Here is a 19495-nt window from a genome sequence, read left to right as displayed (position 1 = left end):
AACTTGCCTTTTGGAGAGATGAGTCAGAAGTGGTGAGAAATGACAGGGTGGGGGACAGAGAGAGAGACAGAAGGGGCAGGGAGAGTAGCACACTGGGAGGCAGGTCAGATGCCCACTGATCAGTCATGGAGACGTAGCCAGGACATTCCTCTGTGCCAGTCGGCTTCCCAGATATTCCAGAAGGCTGCTGGCTCTAGCCTCCTGCCCCCGATGCCCGCAGTCACCACCCCTGGCCCTGCGCGTCTCCCTGGCCCAGCCTGTGCAGGCACCGCCTTCTCCTCCCTCCCGCCACACAATTGCATACGAGGCATGAATATTTAAAAACCACTGCCTAGCCCAGCTACAAAAGAGAGGGTTGTATCTTTTTTTTTTGCCTCCCCCAAGCTATTCTCTGCGGGAAACTGGAGAGCCACTTACAATATATAGGTTTTATTTTTATTTTTATTTTTGCCTTTATTTTTATTTTTATTTTGCTGAGCTCCAGTTGAAATAATTAAAGTTGCCACGGGGGAGGGGAGTCTTGCGGTGGCTTTCGTGTGTTCGCTCACTGTCAGACCTGCTCTGTCCGTCTGGGCTGGGAGACACACTCGGATGTGTCTAGCATTGCAGCTGCTGGTAATAAAGAGGACGGGGAGAGTCGGGAGGGGGCCTGTCTCCACCCCTCCCCCTGCCTTTCACACAGCCCAGAAGCCTGAATGTCTCAACAAGCCCCGTGCGGTTTGAAATTCTATTTTATTTGAATAGCCTGCCTGTGACTGGAATATTTTAAACCATGTTCTCAGGACAGAACAAGGCCTGGGGAGAGAAGAAGTAGGCTTCCCTCATTCACTTTCCCTCTCCAAAGCACGGAAGCAACTTTCCTTCTCCGAGCTGCAGGAATGAAAAGGGCCCAGGAAGTGGGATGGGACCCACTTGATGGGTGGTGACACGCACGGGCAGGGGAGTTCCCAGCTGCTGGTTTTCTGACCTTGCCGGAGCCACAGCCACCTCGGTCCTGCCCCCACAAACATGTGCATGCCCAGGGACATGCCGCCTGGGGCCTTTCTGCCCCTGATATCAGCCCTGTGGTGATAATGGGGTCAGCTTCCATTAAGCTGGGTCTACTGAGATGAGGACAGAAGGCCACCAGCAGGCCTCCTCGGGTTGGCTGGGGAACTGGCCTGCAGGGAAGGAGCTCTCCATTCGGTGTCATTGAAACCAGTAAATGTGGTCCAGAGGGATGTGGGAGAGCAGCCTGGCATCTGAACTTGCCCTCCACCATCGGCTAAGCCTGGCACAAAGCCCCACTGAGAAGGGCCTCCTAGGGTAGTTAGGGCCCCGAAGGCTGGCAGCAAGGGAGTTTTCCAGCAAATTGCTCTCTGGTTGACTTGGTGAGACTTTTCAGGGTGGCAGACATCATTCCTGGACACGGGGCCCGTATCCAAAGTAGGTAAGCCATGCCTAGTGTCCTTTGGGCTTAGGTAAGCTGACCCCACTCTCTCCCCAGGGGGCAGACAAATTGGACTTTCAGACAAGATGCAGAGAAGTGCTTTTCTGACTGTTTTAAGCATTTATTAAACTCAGTGGCAGAATCCTCCGTGGAAAGACCAAAGACAAGGATGAGCAATCATAATTATTAGAGGATGGCTTGAGGTAGAGGAGAAAACAGAAGGAGAAGACCCTTCAGCAGCCCCCGCTGATCTCTCAACAAGGGCATTCTGCTCGGCTGGCTTTACGGAGCCGGTCTGGGTGCGGGCGCACGCAGGCCTGCCCGGGGTAGGAGCGGGCCTTCTCAACCAGGTAGGAGAGGAATGTACCCAGAGATGTCGAGCCAGGAAATGCAAAAACAAGAGCAAACCCAGACCTTTCAGTCCAACCCTCATGCTCTTTCTGTCACATTGCCCTGCCCCCGGGGCTGTTGTGGTGTTGGGGGTGGGAGGACACCTTCTCCACTTGTGAGGCGCTGGCTGCTGTGGGCCTTACTCAGAGCCCCTGCATGCCCCCCACAGACTCCTCATCTTTGGAGGCAGGAAGGAGACACCGCCCCATTTTGCAGCAATCCAGTAAGCCACTGAGCCTCTCCCCAGGCTGAGACCAGTCGCTGGGCCCAGTTCCTGAGTGGCCGACGGGACATTGTTACTCACCGAGAAGACCCGGAAGATGTGTGCCTTGTGGGGGCCTTATTCTTTGCCCCTCGTGGCCTCATTTGTTTTAGCAAATCAGGAAGGAAAAACTATTCCAAGAGGCTTCATGGTCTTGATCCTGAATGAGGTTGTCATTTCCTGGACCCGTTCCCCTGTCTATAGAACACGTGCCCATCTGGGGAGAAGAAGAGCCTCTCCTCTCTCTCTTCATTCATCCTGCGTCCAGACCGACTGCTGACCAGCGAAAGGGCAAGCAGGTCCTTACCAGGCTCCACCTGGGACCAGACTGTGCCCTTGTGTGGCCAGGCAGTGCTGCACAGACACCTTAGGGTGGCTATAGAAATCCTCTTTGTAAATAGGGACCAGAGCCACACTGGGGCCATTCCAGGATGACATCATCCCTAGCTCCCCACACACAAGCCCAAGCTCCTTGGGTCAGGTATGTGGGGACTGGAATCCAACCCCCGTCTCACCAAATGCTGTGACATCCACTGCAGTGACAGAATGCTCATGGGGAAGACCAGCTCACTTGTGGACAGCTCCAGACCTTGGTGCTTGCAGGATTGTTTGCGGGTTGTTTTCCACTCTGTTCTCTGCCCCAGTCCACTTCGTGATGGGAACCTTTGGGGAGCCGGGGTAGGACTCATAACGTGCTAGCTCTGTAATATCCATCTGGGCTGCCCCCCGGATATTCTCTGCCCAGGGAGACATAATGACAGGCCCCCACAGCAAGCACAGTGCCCCTCGGGCTCCCTCCTGCCTTGCGGCCCAACACACGTGACATCACGCATGTGCAAAGGAAAGCAGCTGGTCACGCAGGGCCAGGACAAAAGGAGCATCACCAAGGCAGTATAGTGTGGTGGGGAGAGTAGCTCCTTGGGGCCGCTTAGACCTCAGTGGAGCCCTGCCCCTTCGTAGTGGGGGGATCTTGTGGAGATCACCCCCCTCTCCTCAGCTTCGGGATTCTCTACAGGTCTGTCAGGAGAAACTCATAGATGGGCGTCAAAAGTGCCCAGCGTAGTGGATGCTTAATAAATGGTGCATGTGGTTTCTGCTCGTCTACTGCTGCTGTTCCTATCACTACCTGACTTTGTGGCGAATCCAAGATCGGAGAGAGGCTTGGCGGCTGTCCTATCTGAGGGTCCTGAGTCTGGAGACTTTGACTCTGCCCTGCCCTGGATGACCTGGCCATAAAGGGGAAGGGGGCTGATACCCAGCTCAGTGACTGGGGTCCAGGGAAGCTAATGCTCTCCCAGAGACAGACAGACCCCTTACCCCTTCCATCCTCCCACCGCTTCTCTCCCCCCAGCCAAGAGCAGGGGAAGCAGCCTCTTCCGGTTTAGTGAAAGTTCCTTTTCTCCACTTTCTCCATGGCCTACCCCCACCCCCACTTCCAACCTGGCAGGAGACACCTAGAGATGATAGTGTCTCTCTTTCACAAATGAGGAGGGAGCCCTCAATCATGCACAGCTGGCCAGCAGTGTGGCCACAGGTCCTTAAGACATAGAAGCATCTCCACTTTCCCCTGGGGGGCCCCTGGGAAAGGGACAGCTGTAGTATGTAATGGGACAGTCTGAGAGAGGAGAGGAGGCACGGAGGGAATCTGGCAAAATGACCCGGAGCAGAACATCACTTGACTGGCTTTTAACATCTCTTTTTATAACTTGAGAATGAATGCCAGTTCTCTATCTTATTCTCTAGCTTTGCCTGTTTGTTTGGATTAAAAAACATGACTCACTACTTAATATGGAATGGCTAGAACTTCAGGAAGATATACCCTGTTTATCTTGTGGTTTGGGGGTCCCCTCAGGAAGACCTGGGAGGCATATGTCTCCCAGTTTAAGAAGCGCCAAGGAAGAGCGCCAACCCCACTGCCTTTGTCTGAAGCCCAAAGACCTCCTCACCTTGCGTAACCTCACTCCATCCCCTGGTGTCAGCGTTAAGCCCATAGATGGGGAGTCTTGAAGAGTATCTGCCCTGCCCTTGTCACCCCTAAAGTCTGCCTCAGCAATGTCTGTCCCCCACCCACTATCCCATGAGTCACCCTGACTCTGACTTTGTGTCTGAAACTCTAAGAGGACCTTGGCTCTGGCAGCTACTCGCACCCCCTATGATGAAGATACTACTCCTCGAGCCTTAAGCTGGGGTTTAAGCATGGGCCACTTTGCATCAGAGAGGAAGTAGGTAGAGGTTGGAAGTGGTTCCCAAAAGCATTTTCCAAAAGGCTTTCCCACAGACCCACTGGAAACCTAAGAGATTTGAACCCCGCTGTCAGTCTCTAATGTTGGTCTCATACACCCATAATCCTATTAAGAATCCTCTATAGGGACGCCTGGGTGGCTCAGTGGGTTAAAGCCTCTGCCTTCGGCTCAGGTCATGATCTCAGGGTCCTGGGATTGACCCCACATTGGGCTCTCCACTCAGCGTGGAGCCTGCTTCCTCCTCTCTCTCTCTCTGCCTGCCTCTCTGCCTACTTGTGATCTCTGTTTGTCAAATAAATAAATAAATCTTAAAAAAAAAAAAAGATAGTATAAAAAAAAAAAGAATCCTCTATAATGTCAAAGACCACAGAGCCTGCCCACCTCCACAGTCACCCAGTGAGGTGAATGGAACCTTCCACATTCTACAGAGGAAGAGCCTCAGAGGGCTAAAGTACACCCCCCCAAGGTCACAGGCTAAGGCGTGCCGAAACCAGGACTCAAATACTAATCTCCTCACTTCAAAGGCTCCCCACAAGGTAGTCAGGGGGTGGCCCCCTCAGCATGCAGAAGGTGGGCAGCTGTAGGGACAGGATTAGAGCTGTAACTTGGAACTTGGCTGGGTTGGCTGGGCACGCGGATGCCTGGCAGGAGGGAGGGAGGGAAGGGCACAGAGGTCTCTCAGTCAGGCAGTAAACCAGCAAGTACTCATTTCAAACCCACCATGTGGCCAGCCATGCTGGAGATAGACCGTGAGAATCTGGGATCTCTTTGGGGTGCTTATTCGGCAGAAAAGTTAAAAATACTCTCAGTCTGACAAGTCCTGGTCTCCGTGTAACTTAGGGATCACTCAGCTGTATCACATTAAAAAGCAAGCCAAAATTCTTAACTAGAGCCCTCAAACACCCTAACTCTTTGCCCTCCTGGGAAAACGAAACCTTCTTTAGTCTGGATCTGAGGAAGGGACGCTTCCTTGCTGGTAAGCCAACTGAGGGAGCGTGTTTTAAATACCAATCCTTTATTGTGTGGCTAGGACTATGCTAAGAATGTCACTTGTTTTATCTTATCACCAAAATGGACTTGTGAGGAATCGTTGCCCCCGTTCACTGACTGAGACCATGGGGCCCAGAGAAGTTAAGTGACTTGCCCCGGGTCACCCTGCTAGTAAGAGGCAGAGTCAGGATATAAACCAACATTGGTCTCCCTCCAAAGCCAGATCTGCAAACACTTGAAGGTCACTGGACTTAGGTCACGTGTTTGAATCCCAGCTCTGCCCTTTATAATTCATGTGACCTCAAGCAAGTCACTCCCTGCTAACTGGGGATAAAAATACCTGTTTCAGTTGCTGCAAAGATCAAATGAGACTGTGAAAACTCTCTGTAATCCCTACAGTGTTTTATGGATGGAAACAATTACTATTATCTCCTCTTACTTTGCACAGGCAGGCAGAAGTCAGTCCACCATGAATTCAGACATTATCTGTGGTCTCGTTTCTCTTCTCAGTCAATAGCCACATGTGGGGAGATCGGAAGCATGACTTTGCTCAGTGCCTAGGACTAGCATCAGAAGGATATGCCCCTTAATCAGTCACTAACTAATTAATTGCACAGCCTAACCCTGGTCCAGGATAGGAGCTAACAAAGAGACTCCTCCTTGATTCTCAAGGATCCAATAAACATGGTCCTATTGAGATCTCCAAGCCAAAATAATTCTCCCCTCAGTACGCAGAGCTGGGAAGCTTCTGGCACCTAGCATTCTGCCATCCCTTACTATGATGTGGTTGACTCTGCCAGGACACGTGCTAATGGCCCAAAGGAATTGACAGCAATTGTAACTGCAGTTGGACATAATTAATTTAATACCTTGGAGCCATTCAAAATTAATACCTCTCTATTACATGATGAAACTGAGGCATAAGGAGAATTACTATCAAGGCTCATGGGTGTGGATAAAATCCTCCTGGGCACTTGGTAGAGATGTGGATCCTGTTCAGAATCCACCTGCCAATCGTGGACCCTTGTAGCTCCTACTGACAATCCTCATGACACATTCTAAAGGCCATATACAGGGGGCATCCTGTCGAAAGCACAGACTCTCCCCAACTGCCAGAGTAAATACTCCCCAAGGGGCCCTGGGTCCCTGCAGACACTCCTGTCCATAAATTCTGTAGGACTTTCATTGCACAGACTGGATCCCGTTCCCCAGCTAGGGGATTACAGAGCGAGTTCGCTGTCTCGTCCCCATCACACACAGAGAGACAGAGGTACAGAGAAGACTGTTAGCTCAAGATCATACCATCACAGTGTAACTCAAAAGAAAATATCACCCTTTTCTTTCCTGAAGATGGGAGAGATAACTCTCTGGGGAGACTGGAAGATGGAACACTGAACTGAAATTTTTAAACACAGCAATCTTCAGGCTGTCCCTTTCTATTTTATTTTATGAGCTGTTTGTCTCTAACGTGGTGTTCCCCGCCCACCCTTCCCGATGCAGGAGGAGGGAACTAACATTGATTGAATGTATTTGGTAGCTGGGCACTGGGCTCTTTAATGATCTTATTAAAAGTTCCCCAGCGACTCTCTGAGCAGAATATGATTGGCCCCATTTTACAGATGAAGACTGAGGCACCGATTATGCCACAAAGACAGAACAAGTCTTAGATTTCATAGCTCATGCTCTGTCCAAAGCTCTCATTCCCCAGAAGCACCCACCTTCCCCGGTCTTCCCACAAAAGCCCACACGATGCAGGCAAGAGAAACTTACCTTCCCCTAAAGGGGTGAAAAGAAAGCACTCTCTTTTCCCCCACTTTCAAACGACATCAGGACCCTCCTTGCTGCCTTTTTAAATATAGTGTTTATTGTTTTTTTCCTGATACAGCAGTGTTCTATGTTCATTGCAAAACATCAGGAAAATACAGGAAAGCATGAAGAAAATTGAAATTGCCCAGTCTTACCCTGCAATGGTAACCCCACTTACCACATTGGTACAATTCCTTCATGACACACAGATGTCAATTTGAGCAGAGTGAAAAGGGTTTATACAAATTTGACATCATGCCATATGGGTATTTTATGTCTCCTTTCTTTATTTACTATTATATTTTCCTATATCAGTATTATTCTTCATAAATATGCTTTTAATAGCTGCATATACCACATTTATTTTATTGTTTGTGTTCAGGTTATCAAAAAGTAAGAGATGTTCATTGTAAAAAATTTAGGAGACCAAAGAAGGGGGAAAAAATATACCGATAACTCCATAACCTCACCAGCCAGGGATCCCACAGTTATTATTTTTGTATATATCCTTCATGTTTTCTTGCTGTGTTTTCACAAACGGGGCTTGCTTGTAGGTTTCCCTGGCTGACTGTTTCTGGCTTCGAAGTGATGCCTCAGAAAGCAGGAGACATGGGGTGCTGTTTACAGAAAGGATCCCAATCTTTTAAGTCCCCTACATGGCCAGGAATTCAGCATTTCTTAAGCCTCTGTAATTGCAAGTATTTGCCAGCATATTTTATTTGCTTGTTATCAAAAGTCTGCATCTGGTCCTCTTCTTGCTGTGCTGGGTTGATTTTTTCATTAGGCTATTTATAGCTAGAGAGTTGGTATTTATTTATTTTTTTCCAGGTGAATTAGGAGATGGTGTACAAAAACACTGGGTTTTACAGTGAGTCAATACTCTCAATTAAGGTTAATAAGAGACCACGTGGAAACCAAGGAACCTTTAAAATTATCAGTTCACACCAGAATCACAGCCCCGTGGCAGCGTAGGTGGGGAAGCAGCCTTAACCTCCATGCAGAGCTTGGATGTCCCCGACAACAACTCCGATCTTGGTTGCCCAGTCACTGCTGGAGGGAACCCCATGCTGGGGAACATCGGGAGAACACACACCACCACCCCAAGCAAGCCATCTTTGAGCACCTCTCTCTCTGTTAAAAGCATTTCCTTCTCTTGCAGTGACATAGACACTGGAGCATGCATTCTGGCTTTGTCTGTCCTGCAGGAAGTCATGCAGCCCTTCAGAAAGAGGAACAAACGTCACTCCTTCCCCCTCATGGCATGACCTACATTTGGGGGTGCTGCCCACAGAATGGACATTATTTGATACCACAGAGTCTCTTTTGTCCAACCTCAGCCTAAATTCCACGCTGATATTTTTTTTAATGGGTTCAAGAGATTGTTGTAAAGTTACCACGAGGTATGCATAGCAAATACGAGGCATATTCTTGACATAAAATTGCAGTAATTACTTCTGGAGGAGGAAAGGGCCATGAGAGAAATGATAGCATTAGGCCTAGCCACAATGCTGCTCTTGCCTTACGTACAGAACTTTAATTAATAAAATGACAAACACTGGTAGCACATAATTGGAAAGTCTATCAGGACCCACTGAGGCGGGGGGAGCGGGGAAGGCCCTTGTGAAAGGGTCTGCTAGAGCCAGAAAATATAATTGCTGGTGGCGTGTTCCTGGTGTTGTCTCTTCTCACTTGTCTCATTTGCTGTCTGCATATCAAAGAGTTTATTAGCCAAAAGCTCTCATTTATAACCTATATCTACTAGGACATGTCTCGAAGGATCAACATTTTTATTGTTACAGCCTCCAACAAGTGGTATTTCTCACAAACATTATTTAGAATTTTTAGAAGATGTCTCATATTTGTGTGAATACATTTGTCAAATATATATGTGTGTGTGTGTATGGAAACACATGTGTGTGTGGAAACACATGTGTGTGTGTGGAAACACTATATGTGTGTGTATATGGAAACACCTATGTGACAACTCATTGTCTGGCAGAGACAAAGGTTGCAAATGGTTTTAAAACCCTCTATCTCCATAATTCCTCTGTTACAAAGGTATTTGTGAGCTATGATCTTGTTAAAATATGAATTCTGACTTGGCAGGCCTGGGGTGGGACTTGAGACCCTACATTTCTACTGAACTCCCAGGTCATGCCAATATTGCTGGTTTATAGACCACACCTGGAGAGAAGAGGATCTGGAAAACCTTCACAATACACCTCCCAAAGATTTTAGTATCATCAAAACATATTACATGTATGTAGCCCTAGCAATATGGTAGAAACAGCACAGAGACCACAGCATGGAATCCAAGTCTGCAGCACATGGGCTGAGCGACCACGGGTGACTTCACCTACCTAAGCTTCAGATGCCACATCTGAAAAATGGGCCTGATCATATGCACAGGAAGGAATGTTGTGAGTAGAAAATGTACCAGTGCCTAGTGCAGCTCTCTGGTATTCAATAAATAGTCAGTTAACTAATTATCTTATAGGACCCCAGATAGAAACTGGTTTTAATAAGATCAAATTCCAACAGTGTTTTTTGCCCACTCTGAGCACCTGATCCTTAACTGTCAGTATCAAGTAAGATCTGCCTGGCATATCATGGTATCGGAGGGTACCATTACCACACATAATGGTAGCAGAGGGGTTCTTTTATCTGGGACTGCATTTATAAGGAAAATGTAAGTCTTGGAGAGGGCCTTGAGCCTACAGTCTGCCCTAGAAACCACAAAGAGTCACTCTACACACTTAGATACAAATAATGAATTAGGGATATTCAGAAAGAATTGGCGTGAGTACTTGAGGTCTTCTAATAAAGAAATTGGTAAGAACCTGGCCCTGGAGGTCCAAGAGGATGGTTCTGGTCCCGTTTGCATCCCTAGGTCATCCCTGCTCACCCTTGGGGCTGTCCTCAGTCTTGGCCCAGGGATGACATGGCAGCCACATGAAGTCCCTCTGCTGGGGTCTGTGTCCTCCCCCTTGCAGGAAAGATGCTCTTTGTACACCTTGGTGATAGTGGACATGTGTTAAGCCATTTTTTAGTGATTAAGAATTACCTCCTGCTCAAAGTCCAGGATAAGAATGGACCCCTCACTGAGAAGGCCAGGGTACTTCCGGCCTTAAGTAGCCCCACATCCCCAGGGGTCTCCACCTAGGATGTGCTTTAGAACCACCTGGAGAGATCTGAAAACTGCTGATGCCCAGGACCTACCCAAGGCCGATGAAATCAGAATCTCTGGGGTGGGAACTCATGTAGACACTAGCAGTTGGGTAAACTCCCCGGGTGATTCTAATTTGCAGCCCATATTGAAAGCCACTGGTATCACCAGTTCATTCACCACAGGTGGGCTCTACTTCCACATTCTTTATCTCACTCAGTCTTTACAACTACCTTTTAAGGCAGGCAGGAAAGGTATGGCTATTATCATAATAGAGACTCAGAGGGGCTAAGTGGTGGCTTAAAGCCACATAATTGAGTTACTTTGATATTGGAGCACAAACCCCAGGTTATCCCATCGTCAACAGGCAAGGAAACAAGATAGTCTGATAAGCTACCCAAGAATGAATATCCATGCGGGGAGCAATTGCTTCCAGGGAATTCCGGAAAGGAAGTGGGATGAGTCATAGGAGCACTGGGGCAAGGGCCCAGAGGCTACTTCTCTGCAGATTCTGATGCGCTGAGTCCAGGATCAGACCAGAGGTGCTACATCTCCCACAAGCTCCAGGTAACACCCGTGACACTATCCTGAACATCACACTCTGAGCAGCAAAGCGGTGACTGACTTTTACAGGTAAATCTGGAATGACTAGGGATAACTACAGGTGAGAAGTAGGCCAAGTGAAAGACCAGAGGTTCTAGACTGCTTACATCTGAGGAAGAATTGTATCACCTAGATACATCGCCTTACTACACACTCAGTGGGTAGTAAGACGATGGGCAGAAAGACGTACCTTGCTAGCCCTTCACTGGCTGCCAGTTTGTATCTCATTCTAAACCTTTTTCATCTGTTTCTAGAAATAGACTTTGCTGAAACTTAAACAGTGCATGCCTTGACTTGAATTGTAGCTGTAGATATGTGTTTTCTGCTATAAACTTAGGTGGTGATATTGTAAGATGAAAGGAAAGCCATATTTTTCATTCTCCTATTTATCCATAGTCCTGAACAGTTGGAACAAGTGGTCATCTTGACCCAAGTTCTGACTGTCATGTCAAGTACCTTGACTTGACTGTCTTTTTTTTTTAATATTTATTTATTTGAGAGAGAGAGTGTGTGTGCAAGCAGAGGGAGGGGTAGAGGAAGAGGGAGAAAAGCAGACTCCCCACTGAGCGGGTAGCCCAACTCAGGGCTTGATCCCAGGACCCTGAGATCACAATCTGAGCTGAAATCAAGAGTCAGATGCTCAACATACTGAGCCACCCATGTGGCCTTTGATTTGACTATCAGATGTTTTTGTCTTCACTGTCAAGTGGCTTTATTTACTTCCCTTTTTGCTACATGCAGCACCATTGCAGTTATTCATTTAAATTCAGACTTCCTGGCTAGATGATAAGCTTCATGAAGACAGAGAAGATATATGTAATATGCAGTACAGAGTAGATATGCGTAAATATTTTTTGAATGAATAGATGATCATCTTAAGGACTGATTTCAAGAGGGATCCTGGTAGACCTCAGGAGCTAGGGATGCCATCCCTTGGCACCCAGTACTGTTCTCACTTCCCAGGCCTTTTGGCCTAAAATATAGTGCAGGAAAGTGGAGAAAGCTCAACAGTCAGCTAGCCAATGGCCCTATTGTCGATATGACAGGGCTATATCTCACTGACATGCTCATGCCACTAGCAGAATCTACTTCAGACTGAAAGCTTCCTAGCAATAGCTGAGACCTGGGCCATTTCAACCATAGCCAGTTAGCTGCAAGATGCGTGGATCCTCTTCCCTTTCCTAGAACCCAACCCCTATAATGCAGGAAAGTGCTAAGGAACTTCACAGGTGTCAAGTTGGTTTCTGTCCATGAGAGGGGACCTGGTAAAGACAGGAAGCTCTTCCTGGAAGTGTATCCATCTTTATATATTCTGACACTGATCAGCTCCTACCATGTGCCCTCACTTGACAATGACTGTGAAGACAAGATAAGACAGTCCCTGCCTTGAAGGAACCTGTGGTCCGAGGAGGATGGAGGGAAGACAAGGCAGCTGAGCTATGTCCTATGATGATCCCAATAGCCTCAAGCATTAGATTTCAGAAGAGGGGAAAGTCATTTCTGAGACAGATGATAAGAAAAGTTTCCCTGAAAATTAGATAGATTGAATGATTTCTTAAGTGGCGAGAAGGATAGAAGAGGTAGAGGAAATGGAAGGATCAAAAGCACAAAGGCAGAAAAATACATGTCAGGAGCAGAGCTGGTATGTAGACTGATGTGAGGGAGACTAGGAACTAACATCTGTTGGGCCCCCATGTGTGGACTACTGAGTGAAAACTACTCATCTGGTTGCTCCAAGGTAATACAGTTTTCTAGTCACTTCAAAACACAAAACACAGGCTTATTTAGAAGCCAAAATGCCCATCTGGTCAGAACTTCAAACTTGCTTTAAAGTTAGGGCTTCTTGGGACAGCTGGATGGCTCAGTGAGTTAAGGGTCTGCCTTAGGCTCATATCATGATCCCAGGGTCCTGGGATCGAGCCCTGCTTCGGGTTCCCCATTCAGTGGGGATTCTGCTTCTCTCTCTCCCTCTGTCCTTCACCCCTGCTTTGCTCTTTCTCTCTCTCTTTCTCTCATAAATAAACAAGATTTTTTAAAAATTAATTTAAAAAATTAAAAATAAAGTTAGTGCTTCTTTCTTTCCCTGCCATGCTTGGCCCTATTGCAGAGAAGACTGAGACTGGAGAGAGGGTCATTGATGTCTCTCTCTCCTTACTCACTCAGCTCTCCTCCTCTTCAGTCTTCTGGCTTAATTGTGATACTTGAAGATCTCAAGGGCAGGGAAAGGAAAAGAGGTTAAGGGGAGCAAGAAAACTCTTACACGACCAGAACTGTTGTGGTGATCTGGCCCTGATATTCTCTGGGTGTGACCAATGTTTAGTGCCTACTGGTTTTCACAGGGGGCACTTTTGTGCTTTCTTGGGAGATTTACCTTTCTCCTCATGCCCTCCACTATGGCTGGGAACGGTTCGCCTTGACGAGGGCCTATGTATCATCCCCGGTGGTCACTTACTCTTTCCTCTGTCCTTTGGCATCTTGAGATGCCTGTAGCTTCTTTCTTCTGAGTTCTGTTTACCCCTTCAAGAAGCCCCCTTGGAAAAGATCTAAAATGACCCACGTGGGCTCCCGTGTACATGGCTCACTCTAGTCTATGTGTGATGTTCATGCATGTTGTATACCGTCAAACTCTGGGAGTGCAGGCCATTCAATGCTTCCACTTTGCCTTTGTTCTGCCACCAGAGCAGCCAACCAGCCCCTTGTTCACACTTTGGATTTTCCAGGTTGGAGTTAGACAGTATTCTGTTGAGCTCCCCAAATTGCAGGGAATTAGTATCAATCATTAATTGATGATATTAGGGGCTATCATTAAAATTGCTCTCTCTCTCTCTCTCTCTCGACTTGGGATGAAGAGGGACCCTTCTCTGCAGGAGGGTAAAGTGCTATGGAATTCATGATATACAAAAGCACATTCTAAAAACTCTCTCCTCGTAGTCAATCACCAACTTTTTTAAAAATCCAAAGAGATTAAGAATTGTGTGACCTGTTTTCATCCACCCCTCACAGAAGTCCTGTGTCATTGTGCTCTCAGATGCCCCTTTGAAGTGTAGTATCTGTGGCCTCGGTGCTTCAGCCAAAATTCCTTTTCACCATTTTGTTACACTATTTGTCATCTCTCATTAAGTTGTCACTATAATCCTAATAGCCCTATTCTCATCTTGGAGAATACAGAACTGAGCTGCAAAAGAACCAAAGTGACAAGAACAGTTTTTGAATCCAGATCTTTCTAACTCAAACTCTTAGACCATTCTAGGGTGGAGGATACATGTGACTCAGTGTAAATACTGAATACATATTCACTGAATGCCTAAAAAGCTTATTTTCTTAGATTATAGAGAAACACGAATGCCTTGATATTAATTGCTAGGGAGTGAGAAAGCACTGAAGAGTCACAGATGGCAGTGATAAACAGGAAGACATGCTTGAGATACACAAAAGAATTTAGAAGAGAGAAAGTAGAGGGAGAGGCACTTTGAGAGACCAGGGAGAGAGTTGAAAGAGTAAGTGATAAAGGACATTGTGGATGCTACTTTGTCAGAATAATGAGAATAGAAGCCAGGTTAAAAGAATTTAAAGAAAGAATGGGCAACAAAGAAATAAAAGCAGTTACATGCCAGTTACCCACAATGTTAACATCTGAATGGAGGAGCAGAAATAGGTTGCAAGTCAGAAGAGCTAGCAGGATCAAATAAAGGATATTTTTCTGGGACAGATGAAAGCTGATATTATTTGTAGACAGAAGGGCCAGAAGGCAGAAAGAGTCTGAAGGTGCTGGAAGCAGGAACAAGGACTAGGAGTAGGTAAAAACATGAGGGATTAACATAGAAGAAAATGAAGGATACATCTTCTGCTAAGACAGGAAAAGAAGAAGGAAGGTGGATAAAGAAAAACCTACATGAAGATGAAGACGAAGAAGGAGAAAGGGAAAAGGAGAAGGAAGAGGGGAAGAAAGAGGAGGGAGGGAGGGAGGGAAGGAAGAAAAAGAAAGGAAGGAAGAGAGGAAAGCAGAGGGGCTGAAGGAGATTTCACCTAATATAGTAAATCTTTATCAGTAAAGTAAGAATCAAAATAATAGTCAAGAGAGTTAGGGACCAAGAGGTAACAGCCTTAGTGTTTGAGGAAGAGTTTGAAACACCCACTGTGCTCTGTGTGTTCAGAAATCAACCATGGAAATCCACAGTGGAATGAGTAAGTGCCAACAACAGACCAGGGCAACGTTGTGATTTCACAGAAGTCCAAATCAGCAATATTCTGTGGCCAGGGAGCAAAAGGAGAGAAAGGACATGGCAAGCAACATCCCAAGCTGGGCACTGAAGGGCATGGGCTAAGGGCTGAGAGGGGTTAGTTGGCACTGGTAGGATTAAAATTTCTAGTCATGGCATCCAGACTGCACAAGGAAGCCAAGTGAGGTCAGAAAAAAAAACAGTTAACAGATTTGTTAAATTATCCTGGGAGTGCTCATTGGTGACAAGTATTTTTGCTACACTGGATTTGGGAAATGGGAAAGGTCTAAGGGAAGAGGTTATGGTTATAGACCAGGCTTACCTGCCTCAGATAAGTAGAACAGCACCTTGGCAACCCAGTGCCAGTTGTGACCTTGTTAGTGAAGAGGTCGTGTGCAACAAAGTGGAAAGTTCATGGTATGTGACATTCTTGATCAAATGATGAGGAAACTGAGCTCAGGGACCAGGAGAAAAAGGAATGGTGATTTACAGAAAAGCAAGTCTTCAAACAACAAGAATCAAAGAAAAGGGGGCACCAAAGCAGATGAAAATGCTAGTTTTCCAGAGGACACATTTTACCTTCTATTCCACAATAGCCATTCTTTTGATTATAGGATCTGAACAGGAATATTTGGGGCAATTATATGCTTTAGTTGTCCTAAGTTTTAAATGTTGTTTACAGACTGTTTCTATCAAACACAAAGACCAGAAACCTTATTTATTTGATATACTGATTCTGGGCATGACTGCCCTTAAAGTCTTTTAGAATTATCAGCTATAGTCCCTTTCGTATGTCTAGGGAACAATGCCATCGGAACCTTTAATCAAGCCACAATGAAAAAAACATGATTGTAGCTTCCTTTTGTCAAAATGGATATCCTCATTCTGAAAGACAAGTGTTTGGAAGTACCTCGATATGAGATTTTTATCTCACCTTTGCCTACCAGTGCCCACAGGTAACAAGTCAGCGTCTCCCATAGCTAACACATGGTATTGTATCATTCAAATAAGATTATTAGAGTCTGGGGAGGGGAGAATAAAAATCTATGCTACCTAAAGCATTAAAGAAATTGAGTCATAAAATCACTTGTCCAAAGGTCACAAAGTGAATTGGGGCCACAGACAAGAATCTTTGGATCCCCTTTAAGAAGTTCATTTACTATCCCTGGGATCTTAATATCAGCTCAGCCACAGAATCCTGTGAAGTTTAGGATCAATCTGAAAAAATTCCAAAATTGTCCATTGTTGCCCCTGCTCCTTGAACCTTCATGAAAGCCATCAGTCTCTTGGGAGACTGAGCAAAATCAGACAGCCACCAGCTTTCCTTACTGGGCACACCTTGGCTGAGTCTCCAACACCTTTGAGAATTCCAGGAAGGGGACCTGAGGCTTCCTTTTAATATTAACAGCTGTCCTCTGGCTCTTCTCTCCCTTACAGCTCCGAATGTCCTGGCTCATCCGTGGAGTCTTACAGGGAAATGTCTCCTTGGTGCTGGTGGAGAACAAAACTGGGAAGGAGCAAAGCAGAATGGTCTGGCATGTTGCCACCAATGAAGGCTTGAGCCTCTGGCAGTGGACGGTGCTGCCTCTTCTCGATGTGACTGACAGGTGAGCCTCCACCCATTCCTGTCACTCTCTTCCTCTGTCAGCCAAAATACAGAAAGGGGTCATGTCTTCCCTCCCTCCACCCCTTCTACCCAAGATACACATGCACATGAACACATACATGGGCATACATAAAATATGTACACATACATACATACATACATACACACATACACACAGACACTTTTGCAGACTTGTAGGGAGCACTGAGTTTCTCTGTGGGATTTCTATGCTAATGAGCACTCACCTCTTGCATCTCTGGCCTGGCCGGATTGGCTGCCTCCAGTGTCTGTAGCAGGAAGAAATAAAACTGAACAACTTATATTACTGCCAAATAATAATCAGGCTTTATAGGTATATCAAATTTTCTCTTAATTAACGCATTTGCCTTACTTTCCCATTTGACACTATATTTATCCCTTATGAACAACACAGTCTTTGGCATAGGTAATACAGACCTTATCATGTTCCTCATTCCTGACCTTTCACAAGATTCTCATTGGTAACCAAAGAGTTACCACACCAGCAAGTTGACCTCAGAATGAGGACTGGTGCTCAAGTCAGTCCAAGTCCAAGGCTTTGTGGAGTCAGATCACTGATGCAGGTAGATGAGGGAGATGACAAATTCTTTAGTAAACAGAGGAGGGCTTCTCCCAGAGGTCCTGGTTCCTATTTGAATTCTATCACTAGTGGCTTTGTGACCTTGAACCTCTGGGTCTCAGTTTCCTCAACTTTAAACTGAGAGGGTTGGACTAGAAGATCATTGACTACTCCATGTGGCTCTAAAATGGAGCCGTAACCATTGAGATCAGCTGCCACTTGTCTCCCCAGGATGGCATCAGTCTGCCACCTGCAGTCAGCCTGGGACAAGCAGTGCCTGGCCCAGCACAGCAGCTCACAGGACTCCCTGATGCAGCATACTGAGTCCTCCATGGTTGGTGCACTGATCTGTTCCAGACCAAGAAAGGCAGAGGGCAGATGGTGGGAGTTTTTTCTATAAAGAGGGCAGATATATGGCTCTGGAGGGGGAAAACCACCTTTAATAGGCTAAATGTCAAACCCAGCAATCCAGCGCAGCCTCTGCATTTAGACTTTTAAAACCCATTCAAATTACCATCCTCGTGGATCCACCTTTGAAAAATGAGGACAAAGGGCTTAAGGCAAGACAAGGGTGATGCCAGTTGGCTTGCAGCTTTGTAAGTATAAAGTTGGGTCTCAAATTCTTCACCCAAACTTCACAGAGTCTGCTGTTTCCAAGAGCTCGTAACATGAACTCTGCTGTCATGGGAAGAAGTGATTGTCCTCACTCTGAGCACCAGCTTCCCACTCCTTCAGATGTGTGTGGGTTAGAGATCAAAGCCTTTGGACATCCTCAGGCGCAGTGCTACCCCAGGACAAATGGATTTAATTAAAGTGGAAGAAGGGGCAGTGTGGGCACTCCCTACCATAGACTGGTCTTTTGTCCTTCGGGATTGTGGGGTTGCATGAAGGGGATGGAGAACAGGAGGATAATGCCAGAGCCCTCCCTCCTGGGAGATGCTAAATTAATTCAGATGAATCAAAGGACTTTTTTCCTCCTCACTCCAGCAAGTCCTCTCTCTTTCATAACCACTCCAGGGGATTTAGAGCAAGTAAGATGTTGACTCTGTTCATTCCCATCCTCTAGAGTTTCATTTGAAGGAGACTTTGTTCTCAGCCTCCGTCCTCCCCGTTAAAGGCTGTTTACCAGACTGACATTTCCAATATTGATACTGAGACCAAACTGTCCAGTGGGAATTCAGACAAAGGCCAGCGTGGTTTGATGATGCCTTGTGACCTAATAAATGTGCAATTACAGAACACACGAGTGCCCCCACTCACTGGGACCCTGCCCACCACTGACATGCTCTGATGTGGGAAGCTACTCCCTCCACCCAGGGCTAGAGATGATATAGAAGGTATCAAGACCCAGAGGAAAATGGAACTGCAGGAGAATGAGGCATGGCAGTTTTCAGTTGCTAAAATCACTTACCAGTAGATGTGACTAGCCCATAAAACTAAAACAGCACTGTGGATGAAAAAGCATAGACTTCAGTATCAGATAGTCCCAAGTTTAAAACTGTCTCAGCCACTCACTAGTGGTGTGTCCCCAACCAATCACTGAACCTCTCTGGGCCTTTTTGCCTACATGTGTAAGGTAAGTATAGTAACAGTACAACTTCACAGGATTGTTATGAGACTAAAACAACTGTTAAAAGCATCTATATATAGTAAGTATCAATGAATTTTATTTCCCACATCTTCCATCATCATCCCTCAGGTAGTCTGAGATAACTGATAGAAAAAAAGAGCACAAGTCTTAATCACTGATCTTCCAAATTAAGCCATGTTCTATAAAACAGACATAATAAAATTTACCTCTGAAGCTTAGGAAAGTAAAGCAGTTGGTAAACTGTCTGGTTTGCAGTAGGTGTTCAGTCAGTGATAACACTAACGATAACTATAATATGACAAAAATAGTATCTCCCCACCTAATGCCTCAGAATAGGCTGGGTTGGCCAATATAGCAATAATAACTACCCATGCAACCCTAAGATAGGGGTGAGTGTTCTTCTGAATTTGCTACCATCAATGCTATGTAGACTTCTTATAAAGGGAAGTCACTGATGGAGGAGGAGCAAGAAACACATTCTTCCTTTTCCTCCCAGGGAGAGTGATCTATAGCTGCCAGATTGCCAGAAAATGAAAATGGGAGGAGGGAGAGGTAGAAGGATATATGTAAGGGAAAGAGAAGGAAAATGGA

At 46.2% G+C, this 19495-nt stretch overlaps 1 protein-coding gene across 1 annotated transcript in view; it reads left to right on the top strand.

Moving 5' to 3' along the window:
• ALK (ALK receptor tyrosine kinase) overlaps positions 1–19495 on the top strand; it is a 676514-nt gene that overhangs the window by 561806 nt on the left and 95213 nt on the right. Inside the window, exon 9 of the mRNA XM_047745310.1 lies at positions 16547–16716. Within this exon, the coding sequence (XP_047601266.1) occupies positions 16547–16716 (170 nt within the window). The remainder of the gene's footprint in view (positions 1–16546; positions 16717–19495) is intronic.

Source organism: Lutra lutra, chromosome 9 (genome assembly GCF_902655055.1).
Source record: "Lutra lutra chromosome 9, mLutLut1.2, whole genome shotgun sequence".
NCBI lineage: Eukaryota > Metazoa > Chordata > Mammalia > Carnivora > Mustelidae > Lutra > Lutra lutra.
This window is presented reverse-complemented; position numbering and strand designations above follow the sequence as displayed.